This window comes from Sylvia atricapilla, chromosome 2 (assembly GCF_009819655.1).
Source record: "Sylvia atricapilla isolate bSylAtr1 chromosome 2, bSylAtr1.pri, whole genome shotgun sequence".
Classification (NCBI taxonomy): domain Eukaryota; kingdom Metazoa; phylum Chordata; class Aves; order Passeriformes; family Sylviidae; genus Sylvia; species Sylvia atricapilla.
In genome coordinates, this window is record NC_089141.1 from 76,901,562 (window position 1) to 76,926,830 (window position 25,269).

The window sequence follows — 25,269 nt, forward strand, 5'->3', positions numbered from 1 at the left end:
TCCAGCAGCATAGTAGCTAAAAGTAAATCAGACTAAACTGTGACAAGAGGCAAGAAAAATGGGCACTATTATGGTGTTTTTGAAGAACTTTAACTCAGCCACCTAAGTTTTCCTTAATTTTAGAGAAGTGGCTGCAAGTGGCAACATGAAAAATCAGTATGGTTTCTCATTATGACACATCGTAATGTGGGCCAAAGAAGCTTTTATTTTGGTATAATGGTTTTATATTTATTGCATTTTTCTTTTGAATGTTCCCAAAGGCGCTTTGCGGTCTTTTGTTACTTGTTCTCACTGTTCCCTATGACTGGCATTGATTTAAAAAATTGATTTTCTTTTCTTACTGAAAAATAATCTTTGTGTTTTCCATTTCAACATGAACCACTTGGCATGAATGCATGCTGAGGCTCCCACGTTGCCACATTATTTTGCTGTTGTTGATATTACTTTAACATATTGTAGTGTGTTAGAACTTCCTGCCTACCATGAGTTACTCCTACATGCTCAGTAGGAAGCCCTCAGTTCACAAATAAAGAAAAACTGAGGACCAGTTTTCAGAAAAAAGCCTTTAAAAATTATTCGAGCATGTATTTACCTTTAAAGGCTCATTGTGTCTCTTACTTTTCTTTTCCTATTAATTTTACAGGTTGCTAATGATTTTGTCACTGCTTCTTTTTGTCTTCCTGTCTGCAAATTTGTAAAGTACACATACTCATTTAAAGCTGAACTGGAAAGATTCAACTCATATCTTCCATGAAACTGCGGCTGGTATTACTAACACCAAGTAATGACATCTTCGGCTTTCTCAATACACAGTTTTGTAATGAGCAGAAAAATTATGAACAGTTTGCCACTGTGGGTCCTGTGGGAAACAATGAGCCAGACAGCAATTCTCTATTCATGCTAATAGTTTGGGCAAAAATGAAATGCACAGCTGAAGATGGAATGATATTTAGGAAAAGCTTGAGGACACTGTGTCGGATGTGTCAGCATGAATGGAAGTGGTCACTTACAAACTCTATGTGCACTCGTACTCTGACAGTAAGATCTTCAACACATTAAAGATACTATATTCACTTTTAATCATATGTGCTTCACCTAGGAAAGAAATAGAAGGTCACAAAGCTATGATGTGAGCAAGTGACATTGTAATTATTACAGCACTTTTGAAAATATGATTAGTGTCAGAAATTTGAGCGTATACCTTTTTGTATCAAAAAAGGTCAGTCCTTCATGCTATGTATTATGTCAATTTTTTAAAGAATTCTGTAAAATTACAGAACTCTAGAGAAACAAAAAGATGAAAAGCAATATCCAAAGGCATAAAAAAAAAAACCCTAGAGAGTGGAGGAGACATGGCCAGAGAAGAAGGAATTGAGTGTTTTAGCAGTTTGATGATTGAATATATTGAACATGAGAGAGAGACATGAAATAAAGCAGTACTTAGGGATTTTCACTGCAGGAACAACAGAAGAGAACATAAGTAGGTTTTCTCTTCTTCTCTTTCATGGGAAGTAATTATTGGGGCACAAGAAAAATTGGAAGTCTATTTATCTACTAATTTGACCTTTAATGTAACCTAGGAATCAACAGCTAGTGTGCTTACTCTGTCCTATTCCCTTCTTACCTACAGTGGCTTTCATTAAATTATATACATGTATTTCTTCCAATTTACTGGGATACTCTCTTACAGTGGAAGAAAAAGATCTTTTTCAGTTAGCTAAAATTGAATTTTGATTTGAACGAGTTTATTATTTGATTATATGAGTTTACTCAGAAGAAGATTAACTGATTCTAAATCCTAAACTTCTGAGGCTGCAATTAAAAAAAATCCACATCATTATTTTATGCCCTGTTCTCATTTAGAAAGCCTAGAAATTGCATCAGTTAACAGAAGCTTGGACACTTCAGTGATGCACTTAGCACTGAAACAGTACTGAAAACCAACCATATTAGTTTTACTGAGGAGACTCGGGAGCAGAGTATGCCAAGTGTAACGTAAAAGCAAACTGTTAGTTTTGGTGAGGTGAAACACAGTGAAAAATGAGGAAGGCTCTGCAGAGAAACCAAACATGTTGGCAACAGAAGAACATACACAATATAGTCCAGCCCCATCCCATCTTGCTATCCTTAGTTGTACATAGGGAGATAGTAAATACTGGACATTATGAAGAAAACCCAAAAAGACTTCCATTATTTTCTACTTGTACATAGTGTATGGGAAAAAATGGTGAAAGCACGGTGAATAGTGTAAAGGGATGGATACTCCAATATCTAGCTAACTCTCAGAAACTGGCTGGGGATTCACAAATGAGCTGTTGTTAAGCTTTATGCTACTTCAGATGAGGAAGGTAAAGCTGTTACCATCCTCTGCTGTTTGATTCCCTTCTTTTTTCAGAGGCCTTAACCATAGTAGCAGCTGCAACTGAAGAGGCGCAGTAAATTTACTCCTGGGACACCTCAGTTCCCTGTCTTGTCTAGCAATATAAACTGGTGTCCACTTCAGTTTAATTAATAAAAGAAGTTATGAATTCAGACGGCTGAAATGATTGCAGTTCATTCAACTGGAAGAAGGAGGGGACAGGACAAATAAAATGTAAATATAAGTGGCAAGAACCATTATCCTTTTCTGTTATGAATTAAAAAGTTAGTCTCATAACACTAGAGAACCCAAACATATTTTGCCGATATACTTTTTCTTTGCATACTGTTATTCACCATTTTTTATTGAAAGAGACCAAATAAATAGCAAGCTTCTCATACACCTTGGAGCCCCTCTGTTGAACTTGAGTCTGTTTGTCAATATTCATAATGTACAGGGGGCCCAAAACCAGACACAGTATCTGGATTCAGGCTTACCGGTGCTGAGCAAAAGGAGATAATTCCTTCCACACAATGACGCAGGAATCTGTGACCTCCTCTGTTGCCAGGGAAGGCTGCTGGCTCCTGTTCAGTGTGCTGTCTACTGAGACTCCCAGGGCCTTTTCAGCAGAGCCCAGTCTCAGCTTATGTTGCCACAGCTGGTTCCTCCTGAAGTGCATCCTGTCCTCAGTGAATTTAAACTAATGTCCCTGCTGGTCCTTTCCCCAGGCCTGCTTACTTCTACCTGAATAGCAGCTCTGCCCTTAACTGTTTCCTTCCCAATCTTGCAGTATGGGCAAACATGATGCATGAGCCCTCACAGACATTAATCTACCATTTAAAGATGTTAATATGCGAAGGATTCTTAAATTTTAAATAGATTTGAGGCTTGTCATTTGATACATGTGAAGTAAAGAGCAACCAGAGGTCAGGCAGTGCTTTACTATCCCAAGTGAAGTAAGCTCATTCTTACAGAGAGTGAGGTTTTGCATTACTCCAAGCTAGGAGGAGAGAGAATGAGAGTACCAGAACCTGCCCTTCAGTACTTCATATTCCCTGTCATAAAAAAAAGTCAACATGACACATTTGGGATAGAGATAGACAGGTTGCTGCATGGGTAAGAGTCTGAACACTGCTGCACTTACATGAGCACAGGAAAAAAAATTATGCATTATTTTTCCCATAAAATTATTACCTAATATTCACAGGTGCCATCTCTAGAAAGGTACTAGTATGTTCTCATAAAATCAGTGAATCACAGAATAGTTAGAGTTAGAAGGGACCTCTGGAGATCATCTAGTCCAACCCCCCTGTCAAGTTCTAGGTGAACTAGAACAGTGACACAGGAACGTGTCTCTTGGGTTTTGAATGTCTCCAGAGATGGGGTCTCCATGACCTCTCTGTCAGCCTATAAAATATGTGTTTTGCAAGTTACCTGTTTCGTCTCTGACTTTGGTTCTCAGTCAGGAATGCTACATAACTTGTATGAGTGATCCTGCGGACTTAATTTTTAAATTTGTTTTAATGCCTTGCAAGAGAAAAGAGGGTGAGTCTGCTGGGTATGCAATACAGACTTTGAACAATTACTTAAAAAATTTACTGTCACAATCAGATGTAGGGCAGAACTCTGGGGCCATATCCTAAAGCAGCCCAATGCAGCATTAAGACACTGCAACATCCACATGTTTAAGAAAGGCTGAAGGTTTTTTTAAACAAAAAAACCCATTCTCTGCTGAATTCAGTGTTATGCTTATCTTCATTTTTCCATGTACTGCACAGTTGCCTACTGAGACAGTATGCACTTTTTTTGTAGCTTGTCAGGATATATACCCTGAAACAACTGGAAGAATTAAAGGACACAGAGCTTAGCTGAGTTCTTTCACTCCCAAACTTATTAATAATATGTACTTTCTGCGAGAGTTAAGTTTCAAAGCTAATATCCTGCCAAAGTAATCGTCAGCTTACAACCCTCATAGCTATTTCTTTTGTTTTGCAGGATAGTCTTTGCATATGTTGCCTGGAAGAAGGTAAGAAGTCGTCTCAAATTTGCTTATAATACAGCAAATTTGACAGCCAAAAATCAAGTGCACCAAGCTTGGTCAGTCAGCCTTTGGTTTTTAATGAGCAATTGTTTGGAGTTTTTTTCCCAAATAAAATCATGCTACATGATGCAACAGGTCAGTCCCTAAGATCCAAAGAAACTGAAATATCTACTTCTAGGAACTCCTAACAAAGAAAAACTGAACATGGTTCATTGGCATAGCTGAGCACCTCAAACACACAAGTTAAGATCAGCTGTGTCATTTACAAGTTCTCATTTACAATTTCTCTTAGAAATTGTTTGTTCTTATTTTCTTTTGTTAAGCAAGAAATGCTTGTTTTCTAATCAGCAATCTCACCAACATTTTTATGTGAAAAGCATAAAGACAAGCAGTTACTCACCCTAGCTATTGCAGTGGAGGAGGGAAAGGTGATGGTAGTCAGCCACAGCGTGTACACAGGGCTGTAAGGTACTGTACTTAAGAGGTAGAAGGCTCCCTACATAATGTCTTTTGTCATCCCACAGGGGGGTATATTTACACTGTGAGTTTGTCTTGTCCTGCTTTGCTCCCAAATCCTAATCACTCAGTGCGCCATATCACCTCCCTAACTCTCAGCATTTTGTGGTGGGAAGAAGAATGGAGGAAGCCAGGTAGAAAGAACATAGTCTACATCTACATCTATTCTCCTCATCTGAGGCAAAGTGTGGAATGGTTTTATTCCATGCACCAAAGCCAATCCTCCAGTGCTGCCCTCAACACCCCTATATCTTACCCACGAATCATACAAACCATATACACTGGCTCAGGTCTTCATGCTACCAAAATCACTTAAGCAGGGACACTGAGATACAGTTTCCCAGCTACTAAATATTTCCAAAGACGGAAACTCCATCACTTCCCTGGGCAACCTTGCCAGCACTTAGTCGCCTTCAGAGTAAAAAACCATTTCTTGGTGTTCAGAGAGAACCTCTCATTGTTTAATGTTGTGCCCATTGCTTCTGGTCCTGTCTGTGAAAGAGGATGTTAATGCTTTTGCAGGGCACCAAGGTGATGGAAGTCAGTTTATATATTACATTCCAATGTCTAACTAAATGGGCAGCACAGAACAGCCCCTGCAAAATGGTTCACGTCAGGGAAAATATGAGTATGAACTGCAGGAATTGCAGAGATGTCCCCAGTGCCATTAGCAACTCCTGGTTGCAGTGCTTGGCACAGACAGGTCTTTAATCTCAAATGTGTGAAATACCTCCTCCAGTTAGCTTGACTAGCATTTTTCTACCAGAATTTTGCCTGCAAACCCACAAATCTCAGAAGCACAAGTCTTTAAAATCAGGCAGCAGATAGGGCCTGCTGCTTCTATTTAAAACTTTGCTGAGCTGTTGTTGAAATCGTTGCTACATTTATTTAGTTTCTCTTGACAATATTATCTATGTCAGCTGGTGGAAGGGGTGCGCTGCTTGGGACCCAGAGAGCCACAGCCACCCCAAAGGATGTCTCGCTAGAAACAGCTCCTTGGGGGGTCAGGGCGCTCCTCAGCTGGACAGAGGGGCTTCTCAGCATCGGGCAGAGCAGTGATTTTTCAGCTCAGTGATTTCAGCTTTCAGTGATTTCAGCTCAGTGCTCTTAGCTCATGCCCTTGTGAATTATCAGCAGTTACTACTATACCATAACCACCACACAGCACCTCTGAACCCCATTAGGTTCCTACAGGTAGCTGGAACCCATCCATGGCCATGGAGAAACACATCTCCACACCACCTACAACCTGTATATTCCACATCTCTGCACTGCATCATTGTACTACAAATAGTTAGAATGAACCCTTAAATGTGTGTGTACACATGTGTGGGACATTTCTGCATGTCCCATACATGTATATATAAGAATAAATCTGAGAGCTGCACAGAGGAACCCGGGTGGTTGAAAGCCACCAGCTCCGAATATTTTAGGGGTTCCTTAGGAGCTGGCTGCACAGTGACCTCTCTGATATTGGCCCAAAAAAAAACCCCAAGAAACAAAAGAAATTACATAACTTTTTTTTATAGTAATTTCCATATGTCTTTTAAAATAAACTAGATTGAAATTTATTGTAGTCATGCTTCATAGCTCACTGCTGCTGAAGGAAGCAGTTCTCACATTCCTAGACTGCTCCCACTAATGTTCTGGTCCCTTTCTTGTGTCAGAAAAAACATTTATGCAGCTGCAGGGAGTCTGATCAATAACAAATTCACTCCTCTCCCCCTGCCAACTTTGATTCCATTCCCTGAACAAGTGCATAAATACTGTGCCAGCTCAGGCACATAGTGAGGGGGCAGTATAGCAATGAAGAAGGGTAAGACTATCTTCTTTCTGCAATTCTCACATTATGATCTGATGCAGAACATAAAATCCATTTCTCAGAACCTTTAAAAATCATTAGACCACATTAACATGTGGACCAGCAGTTAAAAAAACCACAGAAAGTATTACCTCACAAAGAATACTTATATTAATGAATGCAGAGGTATCCAATGCATGGAAGTTCCAGATTATACAAAGCAAGTCTTACCGTTCAACTCTTATTTCTGATACCTAAAAGTCAGAGTGTGCATAAGACACATAAAACAGAACAGCAATCCTCTTTACTGCCTCCATGACAACACCACCACCTCAATCCAGTTTACTTGTCGATAGAGACAGTAATGCCATGAAGGCTAAACTTCCTAATGAAAATTAGGACACGGACTTCCTATAGTTAATGGACTATTGGACTAATGGACACCCAATGGAGTTCATGCAGTTTAATGTCTTAAAACAGGCACTAAAGCACTGTTTCAAACCTTCCCCTATTTCACGCAAGGATGAAGAGCAAGATGAAAACTGCCATTTGAGTGGCAAATATAAGAATTTGAATGCATGAGGTTTATGTCCACTGGAACACAATTTACTGTGCTCACATGATTCCTAAAAGGGGAAAAAATATAATACCACAAGGCAGACCAGCTAAGTCAGACAGTATCTCAGTTTTCATCTTAAGTTGTTCTCATTTCGAGTTCAGCTACATTTTATCCACATACCTGAGACTGTTACTTGAGAACACCACAAATGATGTTCCTGTTGCTGTCAAAATCAAGAATTTAATTTGGGAAGACGAATTATCTGTTAAGACATATGCTATAATAAAATATATGGCAGTGGTTTGGCAAAGCAGAGATACTTGAGAATGAACAGCATGTGGAGGGGATTGAAGGTGCTTGCCAGCTTAGGGTTCAGCAATGTATATGCTGCCAACAAGAACATGTATTCTAACTTATACACTAAACCAAACATAACCAAAATTGCTGGAAAGTGCTATAGTAGATTTGGTTTCTATTCTGAAATTCGTTTGTTTTCTCCAGAAATGACATTATTTAACTAGCAAATAAAAATTTGAGCTGCTGTACAGTGGTCTGTTTTAAAAATGGATTTATTAAAAAATTACTTTAGTTTTGATTTATTAAAACAGTGAGAATACAGTTTTACAAATAAACTTATATCCAAGTAGGAATATCAAATGTGGAAGTTCCAAACACTGTATGGCTTGCTCCCTACATGCTGCTTCTACCTTTTTTTGTGAACCTATTTTCACAAGGGAACAAGAGAAATTAGGTACTTCTGTGTTTATTATGATTAGTCATGCTTCTTGGAATATGTTATTGTATTTTGCATTTAATAAACAAGCATTTATGTTGCAAATATCCTAGGAATTGAATATATTTGTATATAAATTCTGAGAGACAGAGCATGATTAACTGTTTTATATTTCATATTCTTAACTCTTTCTCTCATAAGCACACAAAACAGAACCTTATCAGGAAGGATTTTTCTAATCTTCTCCCTTTAGGTGTGGTACATCTTTATTTGTTGATCTGTGATTTTCAAGAAAAAATCTACACTGCAGAAAGCAATGGTTTTAACAAAAAATATGACTAGAATTGTGGTAGCTATTTCTCAGCATAGTTCCCTTATGGCAACATTTGAGTGATGCTGGTTACACACACTGATTTATTAAAAAGAAATGTCATACCTGTAGACATGCAGGAGCTCTGCCTTGGGGTTTATTCACATCAACAGCCACAAGCTGCCAGCCTCCAGCAGCATCTTCATGAAACATCTTGAAAAGGAAGATTGTTGTCAGAAATGTTTTATGTGGCAATAAATACAAGTGAGGTGTAATACATTCCCCTTAAGGACCAGCATACATTTTCATGATAGCTAGTTTAAAATAACAGAGAAATGTTTCTTTTTGCTACAGAAAAAAAAGTAACATGCTTTTTCCAACATTAATTGTCTGATTTTTACTCAGGTAACATCGAGCACAATGTGTCTCTATTAGTCCTAATATAGAAAACAAGTCAGTTCATCTCTGACCAACATCATTAGATGGTGGTACCTGTTCAGAATAATTTCCTTAGGTAAGCTTATCCTAAGAAAACACAAATACATTGTGACCACATAAATAAGCTTCATGGTATGTTTGGCAATAGCAAACAACCTCATCTTTTTTTATTGGCAAAATAATTTTACTGCAAGGACCACTTTATTTTTGTTGCACTGATGCATATCAAAAATAACTGGACATAAGTCTTTACGTATTGTTTTACAGAGCTTATAATTCCTGTAAATAGCTGGATACTTCCAGGCTCTAATAATGGCAATGGAAAAGGCTCTCTTGACCACAGTAGTGTTCACATTTTATCAACAGTCTCTGGAAGAATAGACATAAGCATTCTGTTTTGTTGGATTTTTCCCTCAGAAATTAGGACACAAAATGATGCAGACTGCTGGACACAAGGAACAGTGAGACACCACACCTGAAAGTGATTAACACTGTCCTTGAAAATGTCCTTGAAAGAAAATGAACAGTTACAGCATTTTGAGTTGCCACCTGCATATACTATGTAATGAAGTGTGGCAAAGTTCCCACCTCACTCCCACCTTTTCCTTGACATCCAGCACTCAAACGAGTCACCTCAAGAACACAACCACAGGAGCATGGCTGAAGCTTAAAAGTCATCCTGAGAGAAGTGCTCATTAGACCGGGGATAGTGTCACCCAAATATGGTTACAATTCTTCCAAGTCTTTATTTAGCATTGCTGCACTGGGAAGAGTTGCCAACTAAGATCAGCACAGTTACTCCTCTTTTTACCATGCTTTAAATTGCATTGCTAAAGTGCTTTAGAAGAACCTTTTATTCTTTTGTAGAGACCCCTTCCTAGACTTTGACTCCTGGACACTCATTTACTTTTCTATAGGAAAAAGTCTGGGGAACAGCTCAGCAATGGATGAAATGAGAAAATTAAGGCATATATCTCAAGGCTACTTCATGCACAAAACAAGAACGGGTTTTAACTTTGGTTTGGTGCTTTGGACAAGAAATTCTGCAAGATATTTTCAGTCCTTCTTAATACAGAAAAAGAGAAATTGTTTTAGCAGTTTGGTAACCTGGTCTCTCCTGATATCCCATTACGTCACTGACTCAAGGAACACAGCAGCCATTCATACCATTTGCTTGTCTGCAGCCAGCAAGATATTTTTAATTTGCATGATGCAGATTATATTCAATATGTTCGTGTTCCTTGGCATCATGACATTATTTTGCATATTTTAAATTTCTTAATGTTGGCTGCTTCTTGTGTTTCCCTACATTGAACTCTCTGTTCCATCTTCTAGTTCAGAGTATGCTGGATGAGCCTATATGGCTCAGAATTTGTCCTGCGAACATTAAGTTCCCCAGGCTAAGCATATGTCATGTAGAAAAGTCCTTTTTTTTAGATTTTAAATTGATATCACAAAGTCTGCTTTGACAAAGATGTATATAGAGTAGAAATTATTGCCATAAAGTCTATTTGAGGCAAAAAATGTAGCAGCCGGCAGAAAAGGACTAGAATTACATATAGATTACAGAAATATCAAAAAGAATATAAAAAATATTCAATAATTAATTTTGAAAACTTAAATCCTTTGGCTTAGAAAAATAAATAATCTCCAGCTACATGGTTAGAAAAAAATTCCCTCGTGGGTATTTTTCTCATATCTGTTTTTCTAAGAGCTTTTTGCAGGCAGGTGGTACTGGCTCTTCTCAGAGATGGCAAACTGCACTAGCCTGGAAAAGCCTGGTCTTCTGACCATTTGGGACACATAACCCGATCGTTAAAATAATGAGTGAGGGAAATTAAATCTCAACCCAGTAGCTCTTTTTCATACTGTGTTCTTTCCCACTACCGAGCCCACCCTTCCTATCATGCCTTCTTGTTTCCCGTTATTTCTATTCGGGGTCTCACTTTCTGTGGCTGCCCCAGGTGTGAGCATGGCTCTCTCCCTGCCCCTGCAACCTATTCTTCCTTGGTCTCAGCACACCCTTCTCAGATCCAGGACCAGCTTCCCCAAACATTTCAGCTACACTCTGACTCCTGTTCTTCCAGCTACAACTCTGGGATTTCAGCTCTTTTCAAATCCACCAATGACATAATAAAAAAGCATTATCATATTTGTTAAAAAGGATACAAACACAGCAATAACGTGTACCCATATAGAGAACCATATCACAGTCTTCTCTATTTTTCGTTTTTGAGAAAGACTAGTTATATAATGCAACCAAGAATTTAACTTTTTAAAAAAATTCATATATCAGGTTTATAATATAGGTAGTAACGTGCAAAGTCAGATATATATATATATATGACAGGATTTTTTTGCTTATTATTAATTCATTAGGTAAATTAGATCAAATCCCCAAGAATCTCAGCATCTCAAACGCTTCACCTGGGTGGTGGCAGTTGAAGTAGTACTGCTCCTGGACCCCCACATCTGCTGGAACTGCACTCTAATTTCTGCAAATGTTTCAATGATGACTGCAATAAAAACGTTCTGGAAAAAGAACAAGAAAGAAGAGCTGACACAAAGCTAAGCAAGCAGAAAAGAGAAGAAATTTATTCTAATATGATCTATGTTTCAAACCAATTTAAAAAGACATATTTTTCAGTACCTTAACAAGCCAAGCCAGAAAGAAAATTAAGGTGATGAAATAGAAATATGAACGCCATCGGGGAAAACTGTCAATTGCTCGGTACATAAGGAACACCCAGCCTTCCTGAGAAGCAGCTTCATAAACAGTAAATATGCTTGTGCCTGTCAGAGGAAAAAATGAAAATGTTTGGTATTAAATCTCTCTGAAAGTTTTCAGTATCAGCAAACAAAAAAAACTTTTATCTATTATAATTTTGTTTTTTTTTTAAAGGGTGTCAGCTCTCCTCCTTCAAAGAGAAGTTGTTCAGGTGCATTTCCACATTTCTTCCTTTTTCAATTGAATATGAATTGGTTTTGTATCAGACCAGACTGACTCCGTTCTCTCTGGGATCACACACATATAATCCCTTAGATGGGTTCACTGGCCATATGCAAATGCCTCCAAAGGCAGAATTTGTCCCATCATTTGCATTCAGCAGCATCCTTGAGAAAAGGCAGATTTTACAAGAATCAACACTCAGTAGGTTAAAGAAAGCACTCTTAATCAGCAACACTGAGCAGCAATAGACAAGAAGGTCCCTGACACTAGCAAGCATAGGTAAGCATCTCCAGCAAGCTACTGAACTGTTTTGAAACTCAAGTAGTAGCTGCTTTAATATACATATGTTGCCTAAAAAAGGCATTTTTAGGTCGAACTTGCTACATCACTCTGACGGGGATGGAGAGAAGATGAAAGTTATGAGAAACCTTTTTGTGCAGAAACCACTTTTGAATAACAGCTATAAAGCTACTAATTTTTAACTTAAAGTCTAAACTCAATCTAAAGTCTGAGTGATAATATGCTTCAGCCACCTTGGCCTTCCTCCTTATCTCTGCAATGAAATCTTCAAAATATAGACTGGTTATAGCTTGTAAGTCATTCTTGTTTAAAACAATTTTTTATTCCAAGAAGAAACACAATTAAACTGTGAAATTAAACTGTGAAATCTCACAAACTGCTGTGAAATCACAGAATTGTCCCACAGCCACCCGCTAGCTCTGCTCCACTACTGCTTCATTTCATGGAATGTCTTCAATAAAAGAGAAGGAGCATGAGGAGCACTGCCCTTAGCAAAACACAGCAGCTGCTAGTAACATAAAGACAGAAGGCTGACTATCTGATCCTTTTCAGAAAGAAGTAAGTGGTTCTGGGCAGAAATTCCAGAGTCCAGGATTTTCCCCCCAAAATTACAGCAGCCTGTAAGAAGCTCTGCTGTTATTTTCCTTTTGAATTTGCAACATTTATATTAATTTTTCTGCTAACAGGGATGGGATGAACCTGGAACCCGTTCTGTATCAGGGTGTCCCTCCTGCAGATAAATCTTCACTCATGAGAGTAAAGAAGAAAAATGGATTTTGTTCTGTATAACACCTACTTTTGACAGGTAAGTGTCAAATGGTTAAGATGGGAATGGTGGGTAGGCAAAATTGTTAATTTTTTAGTTATTGGATTCCTTTCTTTTTCCTGCATATCATTCTCAGGACCCAGGGAAAGAAATGAAAACAAAAGGAAAGGAAAAGCATTCAAGCATAGGAAGCAATACCCTTTTTATTTCTTTACAAGAAAAAGTGGTCTCTATCAATACTGATATATTCATCAGTGATTTCTTCATGGGTATTTTACATTTCAAAAATTCAAAAAGTAATGGTTCAATTGTCTAATAATATACTGTTGCTGAACTGATTAAATTATTGAACAAAACAGTGCTGTTGAGGACAGGCAGAGATTAAGGGGAAAAAAAAGGAATCTATTAAAAGTTGCTGGCTAGGAAACTGTCATTAGTCATTACCAATGGGAAAGTCACAGTGAAGATTAGTAAAATAGAGGGGATGTCATGCAAAGTATTTATAACACATCACTGGGACATCTGCCACAGTAAAGCAATACTGTGAATGGACAAAAATACACAATTAACCCAATTAAAATGAGTTTTCCTGTGACACTGAAGTAAAAATGTCTCTATAGTTTTAACTGGTAGAGATATTCTTAAGGCTATTAGAAAGCAACCCCTCTTAAGAATATACATTCTTGCTTGACATATGTGACTAGAAAGTAATAAAACTTTCATTACTGATGCTAGGAACCATGCTGTTCACTGGAAATTCTCTTTCATACAGAGTAAGGGATGCAACACCATGAAATGTTTTGCCTTCAAAAAGAAGAGTAGTTCTTAATTAACATCTATCTTACTGCATGCTTTTCCTCTCCTGTTTTTTTCTGATTATTTCTTTAATTTCGGACTACGTCTTCCTAAAGCCAATGAGTAAGTTATTAAAAGACTCTCCTCTCACAGCAACATACTCTGTTTTTCTCACCATGTTCAAAGCCATATGGAGGGTGAGAAAGCATCAAAATTTTAAGTGATGGTAGGATACATCTCAAACTACCAGGCATGGGAATGATGCCATAAATCAAACCTAACATATGCCCCTCAGATCAAATAGCAAATTTATTGTTTTCCACAGATGTCTGTATTCCATCAGTGACATAGTGTCTTTTCCTACTGGTTCAAAGGGCTTAAGTAACGACAGCGTAGTGCTAGGAGTCTCATGGTTAGGGCTTATGAGAACATAGATCCCTCAGCAGTGGGAATATGGGTGTCACAGGGAATAAGGACTTGAAAACCTTCAGGGTCTGACTATTCAATACACAACAGGCCTCACTGCTTCAGAATGCAGTCACCCCTTGCTGAAGTCCTGAACATTAGGATCATGGTTTATGCAATATAACTGCAAGCATCAGTGAGACTTTTCGGCCATGAAAAAGCTTTGAGTCATGAAGAGAGTTAAACACATGGTCTTCATGACACTGCACATCAGCTAAGGCATATTGGCATGGGCAACTTGCTGAATTTGAGATATAAAAATATCTAGCAAATATTTACGATAATTTTCCAATTTATTTCAGTAAATGGTTAAACCTTGATGGCATTCAATATTAATTTCGAAGGAACTTCCTGATGACAAAAGAGGTAAAATAAAATAACATGCTTTGAAGGTTTTTGTGTTTTGTTTGAACTTGTCTAATAAATTCCACATTTTGATGTTAAAATAGAACAATTCCTTTCAACACAATGATAGTTACACACAAAAAAAAGAAGAAAAACACTTCTCAGTAGAGATTAAAACTCAAAAAATTAACATCATAACCTGTATCAATCTCAAATGACTACTTTCATCTAAGCAAGAAACACTACTACCTTTGGAAATGTTTTACATCTGTACATGGTTAATATCAAAAAGAAAATGAAAAAAAAAGTTCAGAAAATGAAGTATTTAGTGAAATACTGGGAAAGAGATTGAATCTTGCTCAATTTTTGTGACATTTTCACTTGCTCTATACTGTATAGAAAAGACAGCAATCAGAGACAAACTCTATCCTTACTGATATTGTATGTTTAGTATATGAGGATACAGCACCAAAGTGCAGAGGGCTTACTTCTTCTTCAATACCTCTGCCTTTCATATCTAGACGACGGGAACATTAGTCTGAAGGGGCTTGGAGAAAAAAAATAGTTCTAACACCTAAAAAACTGTAATAAGAGAAAATTCTAATGGTATCCATGCCTAATCAGAAAGTAAGGTAACCTGGCTCTTCCATGCTCTACAGATTAATTTACTTTACAGATTACCAGGGAAAAAATAAAAGAATTAGAAAAGCCAGGGGAAAAGGTGATGACTTTTCTTAGGGCAGTAAAATTGTCTATCCTGCCAAAACCTTATTTTTTAATAACTAAGAAATATAGAAGGTGTGCATTTTTTAAAAAGGGACTCAAAGTTAACATAAAAATAGTATTACTATGCAGAGATGATCTTTAATGTACTGTATTTTATATTTATGCATATTTTGTAAATTCACAGGATTTCATGCTCGTTTCTGTGACTCTGACACCACCATGCTCTGTGACATCATCTCTTTCTATAACCAGTTCATTCTGCAAATGGACATCATGAGAAAGGGAGTGCACTGAATAATGCTGTAATTTTATAATAGCAGAATTAAAGGAGCAGAGCTAAAAGGTCGCACGGAAAATTCACTGATTCTGGAAACAGAAACCTTTCCTCCTAATTCGATGATGCATTCTTGCTTCTTGATTCAAAATCCCATATTATTTAGCGAAGAGAATGTATGGTGCTGAGGAGTTGTCTTTCATTAATTAGTATCTTTGTGCTATGTGTAGCTATTCCAAATGAGATGCAAAAACTGAAAACTAAGTTTAGCTATGCATTAACACCAGCAATTTCTTCATGTGTAATTTATGTTTATTGACTCCCTTGGCTTACCATGTTAGGATTTTCTCAGTTTTCTTATGACTGCTGTAAAGATGCTGAGAAAGAAAATTTACAGGAGGGCCACTTTATGTAAAACAAACCCCAAAAGTTTGCTTTTTCAATTTCTTGTTTTTTCTTTTTAATCAGGAACTATTCAGGCGAGTAAAAATCCGTGCGTTGTTATTAAAAGCGTAACCCACCACCCACTGCCACGCATGAAATGCACCAGATGCCAGGCAGTGACGCGCTCCTTTCCCTTCCATTGCAGCAGCCGCTAGATGGGGGTCGTGCACCTCGGGCACATCTGGAACATCAGGCGGCGGCGGCCGAGCGCCCACCCCGGAGAGCACAGACTGTGTCAACCCGTCGGGAAAAGGACTGATTCTCCCGTTTGCCGGCAAAACTAAGCCGCCTTCTGGCAGGTGCTGCTGTCTAATTTCACTCTGCTGGGCTGCACGCTGACAGGCAGCCTTCCTTAACACGGCTCCGAGAGTGATGGCCCATAAAGCAATGACCTCTGCCTCAGCTTTGGAAATGTTACAGTGCCTGTTTCTGTCCCGGCTTACCTTTACTCAAAAAATCACAAAGCTGCATGTTTCTGCAGGGTATGGGTATTTCAACTGACCAGCCAGCTTTTTAATTTATCATATCTTTGAGTATTAACCCTGCATGCAGTCAGGGTTTTCCAAGTGTTTTACAGTATTGCTTCAGTGAAACTAGAAAGGACTAAGAATTGTCCAGAAATGCAAAGACAAAGTTGTTAACACCTCTGAGAAGCAGCTGGCACACAGGACTGAAATCAACCAAAAAATCATTTCATCAGAAGATCAAATCCTGAATGGTTTCATGGAGTTTCTTGCTTGTCCCTGAGTGAGCTACCTATTTTACTTTCCCAAACCAACTCTCACCTGCCAGTTTGCCAGCCAGCAGAAATTAGGAGGAGAAGAAAAAAAACCCACAAAATATATCGATGCTCTGCTCATCTGTTGAAACCTCAAGCCCCAGTGCCATTTTCCTGTTACTGAGCTACTGAAAAACTGATTTACAACAGCAGAAAAACCTCACGGTGCAAGTCTGAATGCAGTCTTTTAATCCTTGCTAAGCATAGTGAGTGAAAACATACAGTAGTGATGTGTCACTGATTCTTCATTTTGGAAATTCATTTGCTTGTGAGATGAAGCTTTTATGTATGAGAAAGGACTATAAACAGAGACTACAGATAAAAGCACCAATATGGAGATAAAGAAACATTGCAAATATAAGTTCTAGGATCAATGCCATCTGATCTACAGACTTAGTAATGAAAAGACAGAAAGTCATTCAACTTCTGGAAAAAAATGGACTTGTCTGCACAGTTTGCAAGTATTTTAGAAATGTGTTTAATATTCAGAAGAGTCAGCTTACCAATATGAATGCAGCAGTGCTGGCCACATGTATTGACTGCACAGGGTTAAATAGGAGTGTGCTCTGGGTTACGAAGTCCATGCTCAGTCGTACCATTAATATCTTACATGTGATAGTACTTGAGCTCCCTGATGTAATAATATTTTATGCTTTGAAAAGAGAAATCTGCTTTACATTTTTGAACATGTCCAAGGTGTAAAGAAAGATGAACATTCTTCAGAATGAGTTTGTGGGCTTTGTTTATGGACATTTAGCCAGAATAGCATTTATATCTGCTTTTCTTTAACTATTTTTTATTACAATAGCTATATATTCACAAATAACTTAACAAATAGGGATCCAAAATATCAACAGAGCTCATAAGCTGACTTCATGTGCAGACATAACTGTCTGTTTTTTCCTTTCTCCAACTACACAGCTGTAGGGCTAGTATACTGTCTGTCATAATCACTTTTGTGAGTGTGGGGAGGCAACTTTAAAAATTTAGTGGCAGCTGATGAGAATAAAGTAAATGCTGATCTTCAGCACACAGCACTTGCTGGAAGCTCGGAAGCACAGCCAAGCCTCCCACCTCTCCTTTGCTCTAGAGGGTATTTTTAAGGACACAACTCTTCTCAGATCTCTTGGGTCTCATCCTCAACAGAACAGGCAGAGCTTCAGGCTGAAGCCTAGAAGTAGGACACTCCCATAGCCATGCTTCTACTCATCAAACTGTAAAAAATCCTTTTCAGATCTAGAAACCAAGAATACAGAAATCCCCAGGCTTTGGCTTTAAGAGTGACAAATGCTGTGAAATGGGCCAGCCACCACCTCAGTCTTTCCAATGAAACGCCTCTGATTTAAAGTACCGTCAGAGTGGAGTCAATGCCTGTTACAGTAAATGGTATGACAAAACTGTGTAACATTAAAAAAAGTTCAGTGGAGGAATCTCTGAATCTCTATATTTAATAGCTTATTCCTTTGAAAATTAACATCTTTTTACAGGAATGCTGCTCCTTCTTTTAAAATGCTTTACATATCTAGATGCATTTATACAGTAAAAGTGGTAGCACAGAAATCAAAATTTAGAAATTCCCCAAACTTGCTACATTTCAAATTTAATGAACACTTTAGGGTTATCATATTACAGGGAAAAGTTTAGGGCAGAATTTTTAGTACAGATGTTATGTATTTGGATTGTCATTCAGTCAAATGCTGGGAATGACTATTAAAACAAGGTAGTGATAAATTACTTGTTAGAGAGGAAACAAAGCACGCAAATCTTCCTTAACATAAAACATGTAAATTCAGCACTGAATTTTATACACTGTTAATCAAAACTATGCACTTGTTGCATTAGCTTTCCCAATAGTGACAGAAAGAGAAATCTAATTAATTTTAAGTACAATCATGAAAGAGCAAAGCTGCTTGGTTCTAAAGCTCAATTTCAGGTTCATTTGGTTCCTCTGCGCATCACCTGTGAATTGTAGGTGCTTCTCTGAGGATGTACTTGCTCTCCTAAAATGAAGAGGTCAGCCCCTTTCTCTTGAATGGATAGCATTTTCAAAACCAGTTGTATGAGATTTTACCACAATCAGTGAAAAAACGGCTGTCATCTTAAATAAGATGCTTTTAAAAATCCCCCCCAAAGAATCCTCATTTGATTTCCTTCAGCTATAGTGCACATCTGAACAAGATTTTATTCTTGTATAAAAGTTTCACCAAAGGGCAACAGCAGAAAATCTCAACTAACAAGACCTTCTGAGTATTCAGTGAACAGAAATAAGACAGTAACAGCCCATAGATCAATGCATTTCTCTCAGAAAAAATAACAGACAGTAAAGCTGGTTAAGTAGACATTATAAAACCCGATACATTAGAAATCTCATTAGCTTCTACACATCTGAATAACAGCAACAAATATACAGTGTCAAATGCATCTTAAGAGACTAATGCAATTGAAGAGACAATGACTTCCCATCCTAAATGGAAGGAAGGAGCTCTATGATTGACTGTTTCAAGAAAACCCAAACGGCACTCATTCAAAGACTTGTTTATCTACCAGTAAGCACTCCCTGGTGACTTTTACATGCCACTAGAGGGAAAATAATTGATCTACTTTGTTGATGTGAGGGAGTGGCCACTGTCCTAATATGTGCAGTTGAAGAGAGTATGGAGACACAGAGAAGTGGTTTAGTAAGTGGATAGTTCACTGAATCCCACAGCACCTTTATGAGATAAGCATATTGTCCTGGTTTACAGATGACTGTATTAAGTTAGGGACTCTGAGACTCTCCTCAAGCAGCAACACAATCAATGCTTAAGATGAAACTATCTTAAAGATTTCTGATTTTAAAAGAGCTAGGTGTCAAAAGAGAAAGAACCTGTTTTTTGTTTCAATAAAGAAAGCCATATATGGATGCCAGCAAAAAGCCATCAACTTTTTCTTCCTTTTCTTTAGAAAACAAAATACTAAATTGAAAAGAAAACCAATTTCCATAACATCTGACTTCTTTTATTCTGGACTGTCTTAAAGAAAGTATTTGCACGACCAGAGATCTACTGATGATCAAAAGAATTCTTGGAAGAATAGCACTAATAGACTAAAGCAGCTGGCAGGTTTATTAGGAGATGAAAATCAAAACCTTTGGCAAGAAAAGCTGTATAAACTGCCAGGTATTTCTTGGGAGAGAGAATTTCCAAAGTTTTAAAACACTCTGTTTAAATCTTGTTTTCAGTATTATCTGCTTCTGCAGAACTCCTTTCTGATCTTTATGCACTACTGAAAATAAACCCACACACATAACAGAAATTTCTGGGATTTCTCACTGTCAAATCAATGTGGGGTTTTTTTCTCAGAAAGGCCTTTTTCTTTTTTTCTCAGCATAAAGTTTACCTGCAAAGATGTTTATTCTTTGAGTAGGTGTGTCTCAGCTCTGTGCTTTGAGTCAAAGCTGCATTAATTTCCTGTAGACCAATGATATTTAACATATTTTTTCTTCAAAGCTTTTTGCTAAAGTGGAAAATGTGGCATTTTTTACTGAGACACATGAACACGTTGTTTGAAAAAAAAAAGGCTGTGCATGAAAAAATAAGTTTTGGCATTGCTCAGTGAAGCAGTTTCACAAGAAATACACATCAGATCTACTCCAAGCTATTTTTTTATCAAAGGATGAGCTAGAGACCTCATTTTCCATATGAAAATAATTTTTAGTGGGTGAAATAAAAATCAGAGCTTTTAGATCTGAAGGTGCAAACAAGTGCTATGCATAAATTCAGGGTTGATTTTCTGCATGCCGTTTACTTCACAGTGACTATCTCTTTGTCTTCAATAAGAAAAGAAAATAACCTTGGAGGTCTATCCACTCCCTCCACTGAAGTCAAACGCACCTCTAAAAGCATACATAAGGATATTTACTGCTGGACAGTTTAAATATATTGCTATCCTCAATAATGTGTCTGCATATCCTACCACAGCTTGGGTAGAAATTTTGTGTTGTTACATTTTGGCCCCATAATTTTCATAACAAGAAACAAATCCTGATCCTAGCTAGTAAGTTCTGCCAGTACATTTCTCTAATATTTTGGAGAAGAAAATTATGTTCCCAATTTTTAAATCGCACTGCCCAAAGTCAGGCACGTGAGCTGATGTTCAGATAGCAGGAAATAGTCAGATTCTTTGAGACACGGAACAACACAAATTAAAAATTTTCAACCCTGGCCTAAATGCTAGTGCTTGAAGCAAAAGAGGAATTTATCATTCCTTTAGTAGAAACAGAGTTAAATTTATGGTTCTGAGATTCTACCATTAAAGTCCCTATAAAATATAAAAGATGATGGGAAAATGGTATATTTGATTAACATGGTGTTTTCAAAACAATTATTAAATTGCCACATAAAAAATAAAGCAAGAGATTAATACTATGAGATGCAGTCATAAGAAAAAAAGCACAACTGTTTCCAGACCCATTAATCCTACAAACTCTAGGAAATGGACTTCCTAAATGAAGACAAATGAAACAGGAGAACCTCAAAGAAATATCTGCTTCCAAAACTGACTGTCAGGGAGATCTCTGGTACCCTGGCACTAAAACCCTTTCCAGTTACTTTCCTAAGAAGCTCATAAAAGTATCAACTAAATACTGTTAGTAGGACTCGTGCTCAAGTCAGAGGTAACTGTAATAGAGGAGAAACTGCTAGCAGACAATAGCAAGCACTGGAATAACTGAGAGTTTGTCTCCTTCAAGTTCTTTAAGAACACATAAGCAGCTAAGCATTTTTAAGAAATAAGATAGGAACAGGCAACTCAATCCTGGCAATGAGCTTGACCTTCAAATAGATATCTTTTTTAGGTTCCTACTAATTTTCTCCAATTTTATAGCAATAAAGATTTCTCTAAAGCCAGTGCAGCATCATATCTTTACTAGTTATTAAAACAAAAAATGTATTAACATGGATAAAGTAATCTGTATTTTTTTAGGTTGCACATAGATACTACAAAGAAAAGAAGATCAAAGTTCAAAAAAGCACCTTGCATTAGGGTTTTGCCTGGAAAGTGTTGTAGAAGTGGTGGTGCAGAGCCAAGTTCCCTTCCTTCGGAACTGGTTAAATCATATTTTTCAGCAAATAAAGGATTTTTATTTTTCTTCCATAAAGGAAGCATTCATGAGTCATGAATGGGTTGTGTAAGAGATGTAAAGTAAGAGATGTAAAAAAACACAGGGAATAAATAAAATGTCACGCAGGACACGATTTGATGATAAATTACCTCTGTAAGGTTCTGAGTACTGTGTTAAAAGCACCACAGCCATACAACACGTAGAACTGATTTGCTATAGGCTGACTATGCCCCCTAAAATCACCCTTTTTTTTTTGAGAGCATCATTTCACAAAGAAAGGTTGAACACTTCAACTGGCATTGTCTGTCTGCACCCCAACCTGCACCAGAGCAAGCCTGCTCTTCTACTTCCAGCATAAAGTTGTCCCAAAGGCATTGAGCTGGTATAATTTCAGCATTCTGTGCCATCCTCACTGACACTGACAGTATCACATTCATGTGCCCTGCCTCACCCTGAGCAATTGCTACTTGGGTCTCATCACATGTCCAACCACAGCCCAAGGCTACTGCAAAGTAGCTTTCCTGGGGGAACTTTTGGAGTAAAACATTGCAGCCCTCACTCCCTGACCTTACTGTCAGATGCATGTGCCTGCACAAAGTCTGGCTCCCTCCAACCCCAGCACACACCTTCAGTACTATTCCCAATAGGCTCACATCAGCATCTTCCACTGGCTGACATTCCCACATGCCATACATTCATTCTCCACTGGGTTATGAAATCACATGCTTGGCAGGCTGCAACAGCAGGATGTGACACAATGTTCACGGAAACTTTGGACTGAAAAGTCTCATATTATTGATTCATGTTTTAAGGGTCACAGGGGAGACTCATGGGGTCAAAACCACCTCCTGTACATATGGATATCAACCATTCAACTCTAGAATGGACCAGGTTTGAGCACTGTAAATACCTGTCAGTTCACATCACACTGTTTGCAGACTGAAGACCAATGCCAAGTAGATGATTTTATCAATGAAATACTGCCCCTGACAAAATTCATGTTTCCACAGCATATGGCTCAGCAACACTCTGCATCCAAATTATATGTAGCCAAATATCTAAGTGTGAATACAACCAATGGCAGTATGAAGATCCCAAGTTCAGCCTGCCAAAAAATAGAACACACAGAGAGCAAAACAGCACTAAGTACTTGTCTCTGGTGATAATGAAAGGCAAAGGATAATACTAGCATTGAAACGAGTAGACATGAGATTGAGGCAGGCTGAATTTAGGTATTTTCTAATCATCAGAGAAATGAAGTCCTGAAAGAGTTTTTAATCTTGTTTTGCCTTTTTTTCAAAGTCAGAACTTCACACTTTCAAAAAGAATGGCTATGACACAGTTCCCTACTGGTCACAAGAAAGAGTAGACAAAAGCATGACCAAGGTTCTTTTCAGATGAAAAACAAGGTTTCATCTGTCAATGTGATGATTTAAGCCAAGAACAAACCAAACCCTTAAGTTCAGTAGAGCCCAATTGCTTTAAATAACACAGGCTGAATCCTCAAGTAGAAAATAGTACAAAAATAAAATTTCATTTTCATTGGCTTCCTAACAGAGAAGATTTCTAAGAATGCTTCTAATGAAGTTATGCAGGAAGGATTAACACTGTGGTCTGTGCAGGAAGAACTCAGCAATGTGGCTGATTTAATAAAGTACTGGACAACAGCTGGGGAAAGTAATTCTTTGGCACTGTGTCTGTTTTTGTTACAAACTAAGTTTTTACTCTGAAGTGCACTGAAATTCTCCAGTGAAAACTCAGTTCCTGAGTTGCACCTTCCCCCTTGTGCCTGAGGACATTGTGGACACAGGTGCCCTTGTGCATCTGTCTGTGGAAAATGAATTGCATATAAAACTAACAATATCTCTATACTTTGGTCAAAAATGTTCACTGCAAAAGCTCTAACAATTTGAACACTCTAAAAGCTGCTGTCAGCACAGTAAGTCACATCTATTTATATTTCTAATATTTACTGAAATGAAAGACTACTTAAGGACTGAAGGAACTAAACATGCATTTAGAAGGAAGAGAGGAAAAAAGAAAAAAAAGAGGTCACAGGTATTTGAGATATTAAGAGTCCACAGGTCCATGAAAGCATGCGTGTTAAGGATTTCATAGCATTTCTAAGGAATGAATGAAACAGAAAGCATCTGGAGCAAGGCATGCTGATGGAGACTTGCTTGTCTGTATAACATAAAGCATCATATCTGACAAAGTTGGTAAAGTATTTGAGCAGAGAATCAAAACAGACAGGTATGAAGTAACTAAAAGAGTTTATTTCACTTAGGTTTAAGACACCTGTGAAACTGCTGCAGAAAACAGGTTAAACAGTGTTTGAGTAAACACACAGTAGAAGAAGCATTCTTCAGTGGACAAAATGACCAGGTAAAAGCCTATAAAGACTAATCTGATTTTGAAATAACCATACAGACATCTATTAAATTAATCCTACAACCTTCCCAGAGCAACTATTCAAAACCAATATTCTCCTGTGACACTCCAAATTCTTTACAGAATTTCTCTTAATGCTCAACTGACTGCAGTCAATATCCTCAGCTATTTCCAGCGCATATACCATCTTGTTTTGTGTATGTCAGTGAAATGCATATTCGTGCCTATGGTATAATAATAGTAGAGTGCTGACTTTTTAAATGCTTTTCGAAGTATGCAATTTCCATTCATTGCTAATACCCCTCTATGAATCCTCATTATTGCTCCATAGCTTTGTATTTGATAACAAGGACAAAAAGAAAACATTCAGGTAATGACAGAATTATGATTCTACATGAAAAAAAAAAAAAAAAAAAGAAAATAGGAGAATGAAAATGCATATGGACTTTGCTCTAGAGAAGAAGAGTAAACAGTAATTCAACTGAAGCTTTTTGCTTCAAAGAGAGATGGTGGTAGACATTTAATTAATTGTCACTGAATCTCAGAATTCTAATTAAAATGCCTAAAACCATCAGATGTAAAATAAAGGAAGAAAAATATTAACATGTACAATATAGCAATGGCTAATACACAAGGATATGTAAGTAGTACTCATATAAAAACCATGCAAAACCTGCCACAGGCAGGTAATTAGAAGAAAATAACACCACAGTTTATCAGAAGAGACATACAGAAGTCCTGCTGTGACTAATCTATCTTATTTGAATTTGTCAGCCCCTGGGTAACTTCTGTCAAGATGAATCAGCTATGTTTAGAGTCAGCTCCTCAAGATATAGAACAGATTTCTGAAGTTTTTATCTTGTACGTATTATCATAGAGAATCTATGCTCCATGAACAGTTATATGCCCCTGTCTCAGTGATGACTGACAAAGTTTTCTGACAGTATGTTTGTTAACTATTTTCACTTTTTTGAATTTTACGCAAGAAATAATTATAATTCTTTCAGTATCATTAATTTAAAATGTGTGCAGCTTAGCTGAAAACGAGTTCAAAGTCATCTAAGTTCATTGTAGCTGTTTAAATTAAGTGCCAAAATTTGGAGCTTGGTTACTGTAATATTCTTCATATTGGAAAGAAAAAGGTCATACTGTTGTATGGTTAACTCATTTTTGGATG

General features: G+C 37.5%; 1 protein-coding gene and 1 long non-coding RNA gene across 3 annotated transcripts in view; one reads left to right on the top strand and one right to left on the bottom strand.

The window, feature by feature from the left end:
• NALCN (sodium leak channel, non-selective) overlaps positions 1-25,269 on the bottom strand; it is a 234,436-nt gene that overhangs the window by 142,063 nt on the left and 67,104 nt on the right. For both annotated transcript variants that reach the window (XM_066313489.1, XM_066313490.1), the window contains 3 exons: positions 11,408-11,550; positions 11,185-11,289; positions 8,446-8,532 (listed from right to left, as the gene is read on the bottom strand). In XM_066313489.1, the coding sequence (XP_066169586.1) occupies positions 8,446-8,532; positions 11,185-11,289; positions 11,408-11,550 (335 nt within the window). The remainder of the gene's footprint in view (positions 1-8,445; positions 8,533-11,184; positions 11,290-11,407; positions 11,551-25,269) is intronic.
• Positions 4,355-16,063, top strand: LOC136357872 (uncharacterized). Its single transcript, XR_010742971.1, has 4 exons — positions 4,355-4,385; positions 12,694-12,812; positions 14,336-14,399; positions 15,968-16,063. It is a non-coding gene; the product is annotated as an uncharacterized lncRNA (long non-coding RNA).